This window comes from Chlorocebus sabaeus, chromosome 1 (assembly GCF_047675955.1).
Source record: "Chlorocebus sabaeus isolate Y175 chromosome 1, mChlSab1.0.hap1, whole genome shotgun sequence".
NCBI lineage: Eukaryota > Metazoa > Chordata > Mammalia > Primates > Cercopithecidae > Chlorocebus > Chlorocebus sabaeus.
The window spans coordinates 122,244,513-122,262,013 of record NC_132904.1 but is presented as its reverse complement, the minus strand read 5'-3'; the positions used below and the strand labels follow the sequence as shown (position 1 = coordinate 122,262,013).

The 17,501-nt window shown below is 52.2% G+C and overlaps 1 protein-coding gene across 3 annotated transcripts in view; it reads left to right on the top strand.

Annotated features, from left to right (window-relative positions):
- Positions 1 to 12,360, top strand: part of KIRREL3 (kirre like nephrin family adhesion molecule 3) — a 574,875-nt gene extending 562,515 nt beyond the window's left edge. For 2 of the 3 annotated variants that reach the window (XM_038004845.2, XM_073022184.1), the window contains 5 exons: positions 551 to 586; positions 4,318 to 4,425; positions 6,595 to 6,704; positions 10,142 to 10,228; positions 10,842 to 12,360. In XM_038004845.2, coding sequence (XP_037860773.1) covers positions 551 to 586; positions 4,318 to 4,425; positions 6,595 to 6,704; positions 10,142 to 10,228; positions 10,842 to 11,285 — 785 coding nt within the window. In that variant the 3' untranslated portion in view covers positions 11,286 to 12,360. The remainder of the gene's footprint in view (positions 1 to 550; positions 587 to 4,317; positions 4,426 to 6,594; positions 6,705 to 10,141; positions 10,229 to 10,841) is intronic. The other variant, XM_038004846.2, reaches the window with a different exon arrangement.
- The last annotated feature ends 5,141 nt before the right edge of the window (positions 12,361 to 17,501 follow it).

Below are 17,501 nucleotides of genomic sequence, written 5' to 3'. Positions count from 1 at the left end.
CACCCTCTTATGTAATGGCCCATTCGCAGGCTGTCAGGCCCAGCAAGAGATTCTAGGCCAAGCGGGTGGTCTCAGTAGGGTCCCCAGGCCTCAGTGGACCACACCAGGATCACACCTATGGGTCAAATCACACAGTATCTCCCAACACCTCTTCCCTAATAGATGCTGCTTTGCATAATGCTTTGCACATAATTTGCATAATATCATCCACACATCATCCCAAACCTTCCTGGTCCCTTGTTGCCTACCCTCCGTGTCTTCTCCTTGGTGCCCCCACCCCCACGCCCTCCCCCAAGTGTTCTCACCCCAACCTTTCCAGACCCCTCCGAGACATGATCTCTCTCTCTGGTCCCTAGACCCTCCAGAGTCTCTAAGTCAGTCTGAATGAACTCCAAGTTCAACTGGGCTAGCCTGGATCTGCTGGGGGTCCCAGAGACATGACTGGGAAAGGAACCCCTCACCCAGCCCCCCTCAAGCAGCTAATCCCCAGTCCCACCCCACCCTGGCCAGCCAGGCCCTGGCTGTAGACGCTTGCTTTATTTCCAAACAGGTTCGGAAATGAAGTCGGGAGCCGGGCTGGAAGCAGGTACGGAAGGAGATGATGAGAATGGCCCTGGGCGGGGGTAGGGGAAGGGACTTCTTGGCTAGCTGGGGAGGGAACCCAGTAGGGGGTAGGGAGGCCTGTGCTGGCCAATAATATCTCTGCCCTCCCCCGTCCTGAGGGTTTAGTGTAGTCAGAGCAGCGGGGCGGGGGTCCCAGCCATCTTGGGCCTAGGGACCCCAGAGACCTGTCTCCTGCCTGCCGCTGGAACCCACAACTCCTTCCGCTCTGGGACACTGACTCTCACTCTTCCCTGCTCCATTCCTTCCATCCTTTCTCTTCGGGAGCCCTGACTCCTGGCCTCTGGGGTCGGCTGGTCCCTGTCCTGACTGCCTTCTGCTTCCAGGCTCTCTCCGACCCTTCCTACTTCTCCACATCATCACCAGCTTGGCCACTGCTTCCCAGGACACCGGGGGCCCCAGCCCCTGCTGTGGCTTGTGCATCCATGCTTGCTGTTTGCCACCCCTCCCTACTCCTGCAGTCCCCGTGGAAGTGTCATCTCACCCCAGGCTGAGGCTGCAGGGCAGCGCCTCCCTCCCCAGGCACACACAGCAAAGCAGTCATCATGCCCCCTGGGTGGAGTTGCTCTCAACCCCACCCCCAAGCAGAAAAACAGAAAAGAGAATCAGGACCAGCAAGCCAGGCTCTATGGCCATGCTGAAGACTTGAGTGGTCCTCCACCCTGGGCCTCCTGCCACACTGGCCCCTGGCCCATGTTACCTCCTCAAGCTCCACGTGGGATCCTCGTGCTCCTGCCTCTGCCCCTCCTGGCAGACATGCCCCTATCAGAGCACCAACCCAGGGCGCAGGTAGCTCACAGAGGCCCCTGCAGCCCACGCTGGGGCAACCCAGAAAGCTGCCAGCCTCCCGCTGCGTTCTCCCCAAGTCCGTGCTAATGCTGAGGGTGGTGTCTCCTGTCTCCGTGTCTCCTGTGTCTGCTGACCCTCATCCAGAGCTCCCCAACACCCTCTCCCCTCGGTGGCTGACTCCTGGTGCCTGACACACCTCCTTGGATGGAGGGGAGGCTGAGCGGGGACAGCCCCTCCCTCCAGTCCCTCTCCAGGGGCCATGCAGGGAAGGCTCTGTGCAGAGAGGAGGGGCCTGCACAGCACCCTAGGCCAAACCTGAGGAAGCCAGGCAAGGAGGAAACACACACAGGCAGGCTGGGGACTGGAAAGGGATGCCACCCCGGGGCGCTCACCCCCACAGGACTCCCTGCTCTCCCCCGTCCACCTGCCTGGGGACCGTTGTCCCTCTAAGAGGGCGCCCCGCCCCCAGCCGTCAGCAGCATGTGGAAACACGGGCTGGGGATCCCAGGATCAGAAGGCACCTTCAATGCCGCTGCCCACCTCTCCAGGCTGCAGACAAGGCACGGAGGCCCAGAGGTGTTAAGGAGCCTTCCATGGGCATGCTTTGGCTCTGAGTTCTGCTGAGACAAGCCCTGTGCTTTTCCAAGGAAACTTACCAGGAATCTGAGGAGAAACCAACCCAAATCCATCCAATTCCAAAGCAGAGAGTCAATGAGCTGCCAAAGCCGTTTCCCTTTCCTCATGGAACTGAAACCTAGAGACACTGTCATCTATGGGGCGAGGCAAGCTCAGCTGAGTCCCAGCCCCTTTTCTCAGTCTGACTCTTGAACCAACTTGGGTATCTCGCGTTGCAACCCCTAAGTGTCTACCTCTTCCTCTTGGTCCCCTCCCCGTCACCCCTGCAGTTGTCCTGGCCACTAATCGGTAGGTAATGAATGGCTTCGTGTGCAAGTCCTGGGGTGGCAAAGGGATGCGCCAGCTTAACTAACAACACTGCCAGCCAGGGGCGCCAGCTTCCTCTGGCCGGAGGGCAAATGGCTGCCCCCCCACCCCCACCCCTCGATGCCTCCTCCGGGCAGCATCTTCAGAGGCCAGGGTTTGAGGTCTTTCTCCTCTCTTTAAAGAAAAAGACAACAAAAGGCTTGTTGGGTTGTAACCCAGAACGGATACCTAGTTGTCCCCAGTCGCCCACACTGATGAACACAGGGTAGGCTGGGGAGGGGCTCAGTCTTCAAAAGGAACTTTCCTGGCCTTTAAGACTGTGAACTGCTCATCAGGCACAATGGCTCACGCCTGTAAGCTCAGCACTTTTGGAGGTTGAGGCAGGCAGATCACCTGAGGTCAGGAGTTTGAGACCAGCCTGACCAATACAGTGAAATCCCATCTCTACTAAAAATACAAAAATTAGCCAGGCATGGTGGCGTGTGCCTGTAATCCCAGCTATTCGAGAGGCTGAGTCAGGAGAATCACTTGAACCCAGGAGGCAGAGGTTGCAGTGAGCTGAGATCATGCCACGGCGTCCCAGCCAGATTCCGTTCGAAAAATAAAGGACTGTGAACTGCTGGTGACGCCTTCCCAGGTAACAGCAACAGCAAACACCTAACAGGGCTGGGTGCCAGACTCTGCTCCAAGGCCTCTGCCCACACTCACCCAGCTCAAGCCCGTAACGACTCTCAGAGGCGCGGTAGCATTATCCCCACTCTACAGATAGAAGAAAGGCAAAGTCCGTGGCTCAGAAGAAGGGATGGAGCCAGGACTCGGAGCAGCGGCAGCCTGGGCGGCACCGAGCATATCAGATGTGGAGGATCTCACATGTCACTCTGTGGGTGGAGCTGGACAGGGTGGGAGTGGGGTGAGTGGAGGGGCGAGGACAGTGACAGGAGACCTAGATTGACCCTGACTGTGCAGCTCCTGTGTGTCCTTGGCCAAATCACTTGACTTCTCTGGACCTCAGTGAGAGCCCCAAGCTCTCCCTGCCCCAGCATTCTCTAGTTCTATTCCTGATGGACTCCTCATGGCCCCAGATCGTGTGCTCAGGCCCCACTTGCAGCCGTAGAAGGGCCAGAGCTGTCTGGAAGATCACCCCCAACTCCATCCTTACCCTCCCTGTCCCTACCCCCACTCGGCTTGGGCAGGAGACAGGCTGCAGAGACTCAGCAGGGGTGAGGCCTTGCCTGCCCGGTGTGTGGCCTCTCTTGCTGGGAGGGGTGCAAGGATGCTCAGAGGGGAGGCCTCCAGGGAGAAGCTGCAGACCTGGAGATGGAGGGAAAGGGGCCTCTCTCCTTAACGAGGTTGCAGTGGAGAAGCTGTAACCCTGCTCCCTGGCCCCTGACACTTGGACACCTGAGGGCCACAACTGATGCCCAGCAGACCTGCGGGGAAGCTGCTTAGACCTGGAAACGCTAAGAGCCAGATGTCCTCTGTATTCACCCGAGAAAGGGAAGGGAAGGAGAGAACATACTGAACAAACAAGGGCAGTGACCATAGTCGTTTTTCAGAAAAAGCCAGGGCCTGTGACTCACTGGCCAAAGTGTGATAGAGCATTCCTGTTTAATGCCAGAGAGAGCTCCATCGTGCCAGCCTCACCCTTCATCTCCGGTCCTCCTGTCCCCTGGCCCTCCCTTCTCCGTGTCTGCCTGCCTCGCTCTCCTTCCTCTGCCCTTTGCCCTAGTTCCCCCGCCCTCTCCTCCACCCACCAATCCCCCGTGTCCTCCACTCTGGTCTTTGCAGTCCCAGCTAGAGCTGACCCCGGTTGGACTCGGCCTGTGCCTGCCAAGGCCCGACTGAGGCATTTCCCAGGAGGGCCCCATGTGGCAGGGGCTGCGCCCACAGGAACGGGGTGAGATCTTCGGGGGACAGTAGGCCATTCCCCATCCCTCGTCAGCTGTGCCCGCTTCTCTCCCACAGAGTCTGTGCCGATGGCCGTCATCATTGGGGTGGCCGTAGGAGCTGGCGTGGCCTTCCTCGTCCTTATGGCAACCATCGTGGCCTTCTGCTGTGCCCGTTCCCAGAGAAGTACGGGAGGGAGATCCGGGATCTCAGGGAGGGGGACAGAGAAAAAGGCCAGGCTTAGGCTGCCCCGGAGAGCAAGTAAGCAGGAGTGCAATGAACAGGGGTCCTAACAGTGCTGTGAGCTCCTGGGCAGGGAGTGGGTCTGATGTATCGGTGTATGTGAGCCTGGGCAACATGGCGTCTGGCAGAGTGGGCAGTAGGCTGAGGTTGACCTGGACTAGACTGAACTTCATCTGCAGGGCAGCCAGCATTTTGGATTGAACACATAGCTCTTTCAATCAGGAACTGTACAGAAAGATAGGGGGAAAAGTGGTTTGTGGTTTGATCCTTGCTCTACAAGAGCTGTTAGTCTAGGAAGACCCCATCTATACAACAAAATAAAAATAAACTAAAGAGCTGCTAGTCTCACCAGAAAAATCGGGTCACTCACATAGCTGTGGGGGAGTGGGTGGGGAAGCAATAAAGGAATTGCTTTGAGCAAACTTTTAAAGGTCTTCAGTGATTACCAATAAAATTCTAGTGTTTGTGCATGCTTGAAGAATTGCATGCACCCAGGAGATATGCGTGAGAGACTGGATGGCAGAGAACAGGTGAAGACAATGGAGACACAGTGTTCCAGTCCCACCCTGGGTCAGCCACAGCGATTCCAGGCCTTGGCTTCCTCATTTATAATGAGGATATGACCCTGAAGACCCCATCTGGCACTAATGTTGTATGAGTGTAATGCACAAAATCAATCACCGGAATGGTCTCCTCTTCCACTCAGCAGCCTGCACATGTCTGAAGAAAGCTGTTCCCCGTGCGTTTTCTGCACTCCGAGCTAAGCAGCCTTGGCTCTCATGACCACCCCAGCAATAATGTGGTCTCAGGGCCTCCATCACCACCCTCTCAGTGGAAATTATAGGGGAGCATATAAATATATACACATACACATATATACACACACATATATATGCATATATATACACACACACATATATATGCATATATATATATGATTTTTTTATATAGAGTCTCTCTCTTTTGGCCATGCTGGAGTGCAGTGACCTGATCTCAGCTCACTGCAACCTCCGCCTCCCAGGTTCAAGCAATTCTCATGCCTCAGCCTCCTGAGTCACTGGGATTACAGGTGTGTGCCACCATGCCTGGCTATTTTTTTAATTTTTTGCAGAGACAGGGTTTCACCATGTTGCCCAGGCTGGTCTTGAACTCCTGGCCTCAAGTGGTCTGCCTGCCTCAGCCTCCCAAAGTGCTGGGATTACAGGCATGAGCCACAGCGCCAGCTCCTCAAGAATTTCCCTTTTTTTTTTTTTTCCTCTTTTGAGACGTAGTCTTGCCCTGTTGCCCAGGCTGGAGCGCAGTGGCACAATCTCAGCTTACTGCAACCCCCCGCCTCCCGGGTTCATTCAAGTGATTCTCGTGCTCAGCCTCCCCAGTAGCTGGCATTATAGACACCCACCACCATGCCCAGCTAATTTTTGGATTTTTAATAGAGACAGGGTTTCACCATGTTGGTCAGGCTGGTGTCAAACTCCTGACCTCGTGATCTGCCCACCTTGGCCTCCCAAAGTGCTGGGATTACAGGCGTGAGCCACTGCACCCGGCCAAGAATTTTCTAACAGAGTTCTCCAACTAGAAACAGGCTGCCTCCTGCAGAAGTGGCAGTAAAGCTTCCATCATGGAGGCGTCGACAGAGAAGCTGCCCAACGCCTCAGGGGTGTTTCTCTTTAGATGGGGGTTGGCCATGGGCAATTTAAGGTCCTTTCCAACACGGAGATTTGTGGTTCTATGAATGGAGGGATCGGACTCTGCCTGGTAGAGTAAGTCAGAGAAGACTTCTAGAAAGAAGTGAGAATTCCGCAGGATGAAAAGGACCTAGCTCAGTAAGGTGGACAAGTGGCTGAAGACAATCTTTCAAGCCAAGGGTGCATGGCTGAGGGGCATGTGACAGGAGCCAGGCCGCCCATGGGGTCAGCCTCCTCTGAGGCCCAAATGCCCACAGCATCTCCACATGGAGGTTCTATTGGTGGCGGGCCAGTGAAGCTGCTGAGTTCAGGGGCTGAAGGGGAAATGCAGAGGGTGGCAGAGCGGAGGCAGGGGACTGCAAGGGAGCTTGACATCTCAAAAGTAAGAACTAAATCTATCATCTACACTTTACTATTTTATCTCCAGATCTCAAAGGTGTTGTGTCAGCCAAAAATGATATCCGAGTGGAAATTGTCCACAAGGAACCGGCCTCTGGTCGGGAGGCTGAGGAGCACTCCACCATCAAGCAGCTAATGGTAAGAATGCGATTACACCCCATCCCATCCCGTGACCCCATTCCCAGAAGGTCCTGGGACTAGAGGCTTCTCAATGACCTAGATGCTTCCAAAAAGCAAAGCAGCGGTCAAGATGCCCCCTGCCCACCCCACAATAGGTGAGGCACACACTGTCAGCCAACAAATGTGATTGTGTGCCTGCTATACTGTGCTTGTGTTCTGGGAGACTCAAAGGCATCTCAGATGCAGTGCAGGCCAGGTGCAGTGGCTCACGCCTGTAATCCCAACACTTTGGGAGACCGAGTTGGGAGAATCACTTGAGGTTAGGAGTTCAAGACCAGCCTGGCCAACATTGTGAAACTGCATCTCTACTAAAAATACAAAAATTAGCTGGGTGTGGTGGCAGGCGCCTGTAATCCCAGCTACTAGGGAAACTGAGGCAGGAGAATTGCTTGAACCCGGGAGGTGGAGGTTGCAGTGAGTTGAGCTCAGGCCACTGCACCCCAGCCTGGGTGAGAGCGAGACTCCATCTCAAAACAACAACAACGAAAAAGTTGCAGTCTAGCCTTCAGAGAGCCTGGCTCTTCCGTAAGGAGAAAAGACACATGCATAAATTGCCACGATATGTTGTTATATAACATATAATCCCCCCCAACCCACTGCACATACACACATAGCTATTACAAATATTCATACAAGTCCTCTCCCTCATCCGCCACACCCCACCAAAACAAAGTCTGCACTAAACACAGGTTCCTCCTTGGGGACTGGATTGCAAGTGAACTCATCACTTCTCCAGCCACATTAAGCCTGCTCCTCCTCTTCCGAATCCCCATTTATGGGCCATCATCTACCCAGCTGTCCAAGCAGAAACCTAGACACCCATGCTAGAAGTTTCTAGTTGCCTTGGTTGTAACATGTTGGAGTGGAGGCGGCGAAGCAAGGGATAAAGTAGATGGGCTTTTTGGTGCCTCAGTGTCCTCACCCATGAAATGGGTCTGAAAGCCACAGTATACAGGGCTGTGGTGAGGGTGAAGTGGCCAAAACTCAGAAGGGCTTGAAGCCCATGGAACACAATAAGTGCTCAACAAATATTAGCTATTTATGTTGCTAGAGGGTGAGCAGCTGCTGCTGTGTTAATCCCGGGGTCTTCGGAGCCTTACACAGACCCTGGTAGAGGCTCACAGACGTTTATTGAGTCAAACTGACTTTTCCCTTGGCTACGCTTTCTCTCTCCAATTGATTTTCAGGTCCTGTCAATGCCACTTCAAAAAGTGTCTCAAATGTGTGCCCCACCTGTCCTCCACCATCACTTCTTTACTTCCGGCCTCATCCTTCCTCCCCTGGATGATTACAGCGGCCTCCCAGTTGGTCTCAGTCTTCTAGTCTTTTGTCTCTTTTCTCAATCCACCCTCGAGAGCCTTGAGAAAGGAGTCTTTCTAAAATGCAAATCTGGTCCTGTTACTTGCCCACTTAAAATTCCTCGGTGGCTCCCCACATCTGCTGGACAAAGTCCAACTTCCTGGTGTGTCATCAGGGCTCCTCAGTGCCAGGCAGCCACCAACCTCTCCAGCTCCATTTTCTGGCCAAGTGCATCTGGCCTTCCAGACATGCCAAAGAGCTTGATTCCTGGCCTTCGAGTCTTTTAGACTTCAAAGGCCTGTGCACGGGCTGTTCCCTCTGCCTGCTAATTTTGTCTGTTGAATTTCACATTCTCCTATAACAATCAACTCCAAGATGTTCTGGGCTTGTCCTCCCCGCCCCTGACAGAGCTGTGCACCTTCTGCTCTCCCAAAACACTTTGTATGTGCCTCCTTTATAGTGCATTCCCCCAATTCCATGTTAGCTTCCCCAGTTATCCCAGAGTTCCTCGAGGGCAAAGGTTATGTTCGAGTCTACGCTCATCTGTTTCCCCTGGGGCCTAACACAGGGCCTGACACAGTGGAGTGTTTAATTTTACGAGGGAGGAAACCACAGCCTAGACCTCAGAAGGGATGATGTCTCTATACTTAAGCTTAATCAGGTGTGTCCTTCATCCCAAATGGGACCTTGAATTCTCTCCCACTGGGACATTCTGTTTGCCTCAGACTGTCTCCACATCCCTTGGTCCAAACCCACAGGCAAGAGTGGGGGCCGCTCAGCGTCAGGTGGGAGCAGAAGGGACTTGCTGTGGGCTCTGGGCTAAGCCACCCCTTGAGGAGATTGTCATTCTCCCATTCCTTTCACCTCCTGGCCCCAAGACAAACCCATCTGCAAGGAGAGGCAGACTTAGAAATTGAATCTGATGGGAAAGAAGGTCTCCAACCCAGACAGCACCAGAGCATTTACTGGAAAAATGAACCACGTGGTCTCCTTAGTGAGGAGGCAGCGGGGTGGCAGCACCTTGGCTCATTCCATGGGGCTCCAAAAAGAAACGAGGAAAGCAAGTTGCAAGAGAGAAGAAACATCCTGGCCCAGAGAGTAGGAGGGAACCTACTACCTATACCGCGCAACTAGCGGAGAGACACGTGGCAAGCCTCTCGTGTGTCACAGGTTAAGCACCACTGTGGTTATTCAGATTAATTCATACGCCCACTGTGTGTGGAGCGTGCTTTTTCATCTCATGTCTAATAATTATGTTAATTTTTAGTAATTTAGAGCTAAGCCACTTTGCCTATTCATTCAACATATACATACCGTTTGAAGCAGCTCTATTGTGTATCAGGCACTGTGCTAGGCATTGGCAAATCAAATAATTAAGAGATTCCATCCCAAAAGCATGCAAGGTCAGTGACCACAACATGCAAAGCACTGAACCAGGTGTGGGAGTACCCAGAGACAAGCAGGAAGTGATCCTTGCCCTCAGGCTGTTTGGCATCTCTAAGGAAGATAACGTTTCATTAGAATAACAGGTGTGGCCCATGTCGCCAGCATCTCACAGATGGTTATTCCTTGTGACTCCTTAAGGCCTGCACTAGGCCTGCACGCTGGAGAAGAAACTGCCCTAAGGAGCCTGGCCATGCCCAGTGGTTGACATTCTGAAATTATTTATCTACAAGTCCATCTCCCTGATAAGCAGAGCTGTATCTTAATGCACGTTCATCTGTGGATCCCTGGTCTTTAGCAGAGCACCTGGCCGGCATTTTACAACAAACGTTCAGTGAATGGAATTGATTCAGGCATGTGAGATGTCTGGTGATGCCCTCGCCCAAGTGAGGAAAGTATGGCCTCAGATACCTGCCCCTTGCCTCCCCTAACTGCCCCTCACCTCACCTACCCACCCATCCCCCTCAACTGCTTCCCTGTCTCCTAGGATGGGGGTCCAGGAACTCAACCTGAGTCTTTCACATGGTCCAGGCAGTGAGGGGTTGTGGGGCTTACATAGGGCAATCTTTTGAGTTTCTGATCTCATCTTTTCCCTGGGGGAAGTGGAGGTGTAGCCACCTCCTATCCACTGAGCAGCCTTTTTTGGGTTGCAGATGGACCGGGGTGAATTCCAGCAAGACTCAGTCCTGAAACAGCTGGAGGTGCTCAAAGAAGAGGAGAAAGAGTTTCAGAACCTGAAGGTAAGAAGGGCCCCAGGTTATCAGACACAGCCGTGGAATCCGGTCTTAAGCTCTGATGGCCCAAACCCCAAATCTATACAACAAATGACAGCAAGTCGAGAAGAGAAGGCCAGCGGCCAGCTTGGTGGCAGGTACCCATCCCTGCCTAAGGCACCTGCTCTCCCCACCCCAACACTGAGAAGGCTGAGAGAGCTAATGCTGAGACTCCCCAGTTCTCTTCCACAGCCTCCTCACATGTAGATTCAAAATGAAGCATCCATGTTCTGGATAAAAACAATTAAAAAGTCTGACTTTCAAATGACCTTGCACCACCCTGACATAAACCCAGTCAAGAGCCTCTGCTTCCCTCCTTTGGCCCTCAGCCCTCACCCTTGCCGGCCCTCCCCTCCTGGGGTCCGCAGTTCCCCTTCTGCCATCTCCTGCTCAGCGTCCTTCTGCCCCTGCGCCCTCCCCGCAGCTGTTCACCCCTGAGTTTGCTCCCTACCAGGTCACTCCCTGCCTCCTGTTTTCCCTCTTCCCTCCCCGTATAAGAGGACGGGCTCAGCCTGGAAACCCCAGTCACATTCAGTGGAGGCTCCACCAGGTGATGCTCCTCTTTCTCTCGCTCACCCAGGACCCCACCAATGGCTACTATAGCGTCAACACCTTCAAAGAGCACCACTCAACCCCAACCATCTCCCTCTCCAGCTGCCAGCCCGACCTGCGTCCTGCGGGCAAGCAGCGTGTGCCCACAGGCATGTCCTTCACCAACATCTACAGCACCCTGAGCGGCCAGGGCCGCCTCTACGACTACGGGCAGCGGTTCGTGCTGGGGATGGGCAGCTCGTCCATCGAGCTTTGTGAGCGGGAGTTCCAGAGAGGCTCCCTCAGCGACAGCAGCTCCTTCCTGGACACGCAGTGTGACAGCAGCGTCAGCAGCAGCGGCAAGCAGGACGGCTATGTGCAGTTCGACAAGGCCAGCAAGGCTTCTGCCTCCTCCTCCCACCACTCCCAGTCCTCGTCCCAGAACTCTGACCCCAGTCGACCCCTGCAGCGGCGGATGCAGACTCACGTCTAAGGATCACACACCGCGGGTGGGATGGGCCAGGGAAGAGGGCAGGGCAGGTTCCGGTTGTCCAGGGACCAGGGGTACTTTGCAGAGGACCCCAGAACTGGCCACCTCCAGGACAGCCTCCCAGCGCCTCTGCCACCGCCTTCCTTCGAAGCTCTGATCAAGCACAAATCTGGGTCCCCAGATGCGGTGTGCCAGAGGTGGGCGGGTGGGGAGACAGACAGAGGCCACAGCCGAGTGCGCTGTGCTCAGTGCTGGACACCATGTCCCCGGCCCTTTCCTGGAGGCCCCTCTACCACCTGCTCTGCCCACAGGCACAAGTGGCAGCTAGAACTTTGCTTTCACGAAACTGCGGTCCACTCTCTCGTCTCTCCGTGGGCTCCACCCCTCGCTGACCACAAGCCCTCCCTACCCCTGTGCCTGTGCTCCCATACGGCCCTGGGGAGAAGGGGATGAGGTCTTCCCAGCACTGAGCCGCCCCAGAAACCCCGGCTCCCCACTGCTGCTCATAGCCCATACCCTGGAGGCTGAGAAGCCAGAAATGGCCTTGGCTAAAGGAGCCTCTCTCTCACCAGGATGGCCGGGAGCCCACCCCCAATTTGTTTGGTGTTTCGTGTCCATACTCTTGCAGTTCTGTCCTTGGACTTGATGCCTCTGAACTCTGAGGTGGGACCGGCCCCATCAGAGCCTGGTGCACTGGGGGGAGGGAGGGAGGAGGGAGCCTGTGCTTACGGAGCACCTGGCCCAGCGTGCCCCTCCTGGGCTGTGTGATCCCAGCCTCCCCACCCATCTCCTGCTTTGTGTACTCCTCCCCTCCCCCTCAGCACAATTGGAGTTAATATGAGAAGTGCGGGAGCTTCTCTGGTCAGGGTTCTCTGAACAGTTGTGGAGAGAGTGCTTCCTGCGAGGTGTGGCATTTGAAGGGGCTGGAGGGCAGGTCTCTAAGATGGCGAGACTGCCCTTCTCAGCTGATAAACACAAGAACGACGATCCTGTCTTCAGTAAGGCTCCACGAGAAGAGAGGAAGTATATCTACACCTCACCCCTCCCAGTCACCACCTGAGAATAAATGTTAGGGACAGTACTCCCACATGTTTGTTCTGTTCTTTTGTTCCTACAAAGCACCACAGGAAGAACCCAAGAGCTCATAGAATGCGTTGGGAACCCAAGGTTCTCTGCCTTCCTTTGATTCAATCTTCCTAGACATTGAAGGCAGTTGACAGCTCTGGTTGTGGTGGCAATAAAATCTACAGGCTGACTCCTCTCCTTTGCGGGTAGACCCAATCCAGAGGACGTGTGGGACTCACCAACCACCTGACTCAGTTAAATATAGCTCAGAGGCAGAGTGGTCACACTAGACACTGGCCAGGCCATTCTGGACCTTTCCTCTCAGCAATATTCAGCAGGGAAAATTCCCTCCTCTAGAGGTTCAGAGAACAAGACCCACTAGAAAGAGTCTAGACCACCAGGCACCCTAACACTTTGATATACAACTCAAATAATGTTCTAAGAAGAGCCTTGATGTGGTCATGGCAGATGGGATGGATAAACAGGGGCAAGTTCGAGTGCTCGTTGAGGGACTGGGATCCAAATGGAACTTTAAAGAACCCAAATTGTTCCTAAGGTGGGTTGGAGGTTCATCATCAGTTTTAAACCTTTCTTCTCTAACCTTCCCTGGTAGTCCTTACCCATCATGGGAACTTTCACCACACCAGCTTGTGCTGCTTTCCAGACACTGATTCCTTGGATGGTCCCAATCCACAGATTCTATACACAGCCTACACAGCTCCTCCACTCAGAGGAATTTTCTGTTTCAATCATATTTCCAAGTGCTTCAAAATTTCCCAGAAACCTGGCTAGCTTCCTTTGCAGCCCCCAAGCCTGAGGGAGTAAAAACTGATCAGAAACGTTAAGTGGACGTCCACAGCCCACATTCTGCTGCTGGTACCATGCTGGCCTAGCATAGACATTAGGATGCTGGCCCCTGCCCCCTCTAGGTTAATCTCAGCAAGCATTCTTTCTTTCTTTCCATATATGTTTTCCCTTGGCTAACAGAGAACAAAGATCCAAGACCATATGCACAATGCCTTGGTGTGCGGGAATAAGGAAAAGATGACTTTAGAGGATCTGTCCATTTACTTCTCTTATTTCTCCTGGTCTTCCCACCTTGGATATGGGTAGACCCTCTACCTCCTAGTCCTCAACACAGCTGACCCTGCCCCTTGCTCCTGCTATACACACACGCACACAGAGAAGGAGAGAGAGAGAGAGAGACAGAGAGAGAGCGCGAGAGCGCACTAATAGGGTGGAGGTGTCCATCCTTCCCTTCTTTCCTGGGAGCCAAAGTTATAAATGGGGAAGAAATGTGTTCTATAAAATGAGCCCTTCTACCTGTCCCTCGGCACACCCAGGGTAAGCGCGGTGGCTCAAGCCTGTAATCCCAGCACTTTGGGAGGCCGAGACGGGCGGATCACGAGGTCAGGAGATCAAGACCATCCTGGCTAACACGGTGAAACCCCGTCTCTACTAAAAATACAAAAAACTAGCCGGGCGAGGCGGCGGGCGCCTGTAGTCCCAGTTACTCGGGAGGCTGAGACAGGAGAATGGCGGGAACCCGGGAGGTGGAGCTTGCAGTGAGCTGAGATCCGGCCACTGTACTCCAGCCTGGGCGGCAGACCGAGACTCCGTCTCAAAAAAAAAAAAAAAAAGAATGTGGACTGAGCAGAGTGCTCCGGGGCAAGTGCAAATACTAGGCTGCCGGGTGCCCAACCCTCTGAGCGCTCTCCAAGGCCCAGTGCAGCCAAGAATAGCCCAAGGGATAGGAGGTCGCAAGGATGATCTTTGTGAGAGACAAGAGCATAGAGGGAACAAATGAGGGGGATGTGGAGGACTCTGGGGCATTGAGAAGCCCGGATTGAGCTGGGTGCATCCCTCAGCTGTCTCCAGCACTATCTACTTCTCACAAAGGAGTGGGGGTGCAGAAAAGCTGGTGAAGGGAGGTGCCAAGAAACAAAGGCAGTGGGAATCCCCGAATTCCCCTGTAGGTGATTTCACATTAAATAAAACGAGTGCTCTACATTTGTAATCTTATTTAATCCTCGCAACTCTACAAAGTATCACCGTTTTACAAACGTGGGTTGAGGCTTAAAGAAGTCAAAAAACTTGCCCAGGGTCAAGTGCTAATGAGTGACAAACATGAGATTTAAACACACATGATTTCCACCACGAGATGTTTCTGCCCTACAGTGAAAACTCCAGGCCACACTCATCCTAGAATGTGGCTGGAAGTGGCTGATGGTAAAGGCCATCTGCTAGCATGCGCTCTAGGGCAGGCCAGGCAAGAACAAGCATAGCTCCATGAGGAAGGCAAGACTGGCTTCCTCCACCCTAAGTCCTCAAATGACCTGAAAGACCACAACGCTCTGGGAAACAAAGCTATTCTGTGTATCAAATCACCCCCACCTCTACCAAAGCCAGCATCCAGTCTTCCAATAGCTTTAAACTTCATTACTGGCTCAGAGTCACTGGATGGGAGCCCAGTCTCTAATTCTCAGGTTCAAGATCAGTCTGCCAAGGCCAGGGTTATTCCACTACCTCTTCTACTTTCATGGAATAGGAAGTACTTTCACGGGAAGAGCAAAAATGTCACATCAAATCCGTTTCTGATGAAGCCTTTTTGAACAAATTATATAAAGCAAGAGGCCATGAAGCCGATTTTAAGTTTCCAGAATGGAAAGGAGCCAGGGAAATGAAAATAAACATGGTGCAGTCCTTGGGAGATTTCTTAGAACAGGACAAAGATGCCGACCAAAATTCTATTTCTCATTTCCTAGTTGGAGACGAGTCCATGCTGCTTGGGGCATTTGCTATTATGGAATCAGAACCAAAGGCACAAGGTACACAAACGCGTGCGTGCACACACACACATTTGATTAGTTCTTCCAGGTATTATGTGTGTGGTTTGTCATGGCACCAGAAAAAAAAAAAGATAAAAGGGAGTCTTGAGATTAGTTTATCCTCTGGGATCTTTCCCTATAAAACACACTTGTTACTGAAATAAAAATATAAAATTTAAATAAAGACTATCTTAATTTGCAATTTTTTTTTTTTTTTTTTTTGAGATGGAGTCTCGCTCTGTCGCCCAGGCTGGAGTGCAGTGGCCGGATCTCAGCTCACTGCAAGCTCCGCCTCCCGGGTTTACGCCATTCTCCTGCCTCAGCCTCCCGTGTAGCTGGGACTACAGGCGCCCGCCACCTCGCCCGGCTAGTTTTTTGTATTTTTTAGTAGAGACAGGGTTTCACCGTGTTAGCCAGGATGGTCTCGATCTCCTGACCTCGTGATCCGCCCGTCTCGGCCTCCCAAAGTGCTGGGATTACAGGCTTGAGCCACCGCGCCCGGCCGCAAATATTTTTTATTTTAAATGCTCCTTGGTGTGCATATCTAAAGAAACAAACATTTAGATGTAGACCAATGACAACTAAATCTTAAATTTCACTTCCCCTTTCAAAACCTCTTTTGAAAGCCTCTTATCTAAGTTGTTCTTAGGAACTGTAACCACATACCAGCGATTTGCAGCTTTCAAATCAAAATTAGCAGCAGTCTCTGGGAGTCATTGATAAAGAGTTCGTTCACTGATAGCCGCCTGTCATTTCCAGTGAGCCTCCAACCATCTTTTCCCCGACTCCTTATGTTTCAGTGCTCCTAACCAGGTCATAAACAGAGAAAAATTTAAAAAATTTTAAACGCTCCTCTTCTTTCTAGAAATAAGGCATTGTTTTCCTGGCCAAGTCCATGTTTGCTGCAAAACCATTAATTATTTCCCTCTCTAACTGTCATTCTTCCTTGGCCCTCCTCCCATCCTCGCTAACAGCAAGTTCTTTGACATACACTGAAAGCTTTCATTACTACAAGCCCTATAGTTTTCCTACTCCCACAGCCTCCATCTTTAAAAGGCCTTCTGTGAATATACACCATTCACAAGATACGTCATCAAATTGTCATCTACCTCCCTGGTTATATTTATGTCTCTGCCAATATCTGCCTGCCACTCTATGTTCCCAGTGCTTTTCTCGGAAACAGTCCACTCAGCCCACCCACGGGGCTGAGACATCCTCAATCCCTGAGTAGAGAGCTTCCTTGAGTTCCCTGATTGGAGAGTACCAGACAAGAAATAGCATTTCCTTCCGCTGTTCCTTAACCTTACGGCCCTTGGCAATATCTTGGAATGCTGAAAACATTCAAAAAATGGTTCTTTCTAACTGTCTTCTTTATGGTGAATCTAATCTATTAACGCTCAAAAAGAAGGTTAGTGAGGTCTCAGGAAGTCCAGATGTTCCTGGAAAGAACTGGAGTTTAATTAAATGGAGCTTATCCGAAATCTATTCCCAATTATGCAAGAGAAAAAGTACTATTCTGGATAAAAGCTGAATATAGGAAGGGATTCATCCCTCTGAAGATCACTTTTTTCTTTTTTTTTTTTTTTTTTTTTGAGATGGAGTCTTGCCCTATTGCCCAGGTTGAAGTGCAGTGGTGTGATCTTATCTCACTGCAAGCTCCACCTCCGCGTTCAAATGATTCTCCTGCCTTAGCCTCCCAAGTAGCTGAGATTACAGGTGCCCACCACCATGGCCAGTTAATTTCTTTTGTACTTTTAGTAGAGATGGGGTTTTCACCATGTTGGCCAGGCTGGTCTCGTACTCCTGACCTCAGGTGATCCACCCACCTCGGCCTCCCAAAGTGCTGTGATTACAGGCATGAGCTACCATGCCCAGTCTGAAGATGAGACTTTCAATGAGACAAAGTCCAGGTGGACTAAAAGTTACCACCTTCACTACCTTTGGAAGGAAATTAAAGGGCTAGGCTCTGCTGCCCAAGGACTAGGAAGTACATTTGAGACATTAATGTGTGACGTCCGTCCGTCTGAAGAGACTACCAAACAGGCTTTGTGTAAGCAACAAGGCTGTTTATTTCACGTGGGTACAGTCGGGCTGAGTCTGAAAAGAGAGTCAGCAAAGGGGGATGGGATTATCATTAGTTCTTATAGGTTTGGGATAGGCGTACAAATTACCTTCTTAAGGGCAGAGGAGAATATACTGTTATCAGTTAGGGTGGGGCAGGAACAAATCACAGTGGTGAAAAGTCATCAGTTAAGGCTATTTTCAGTTCTTTTGTGGATCTTCAGTTGCTTCAGGCCATCTGGATGTATACGTGCAGGTCACGGGG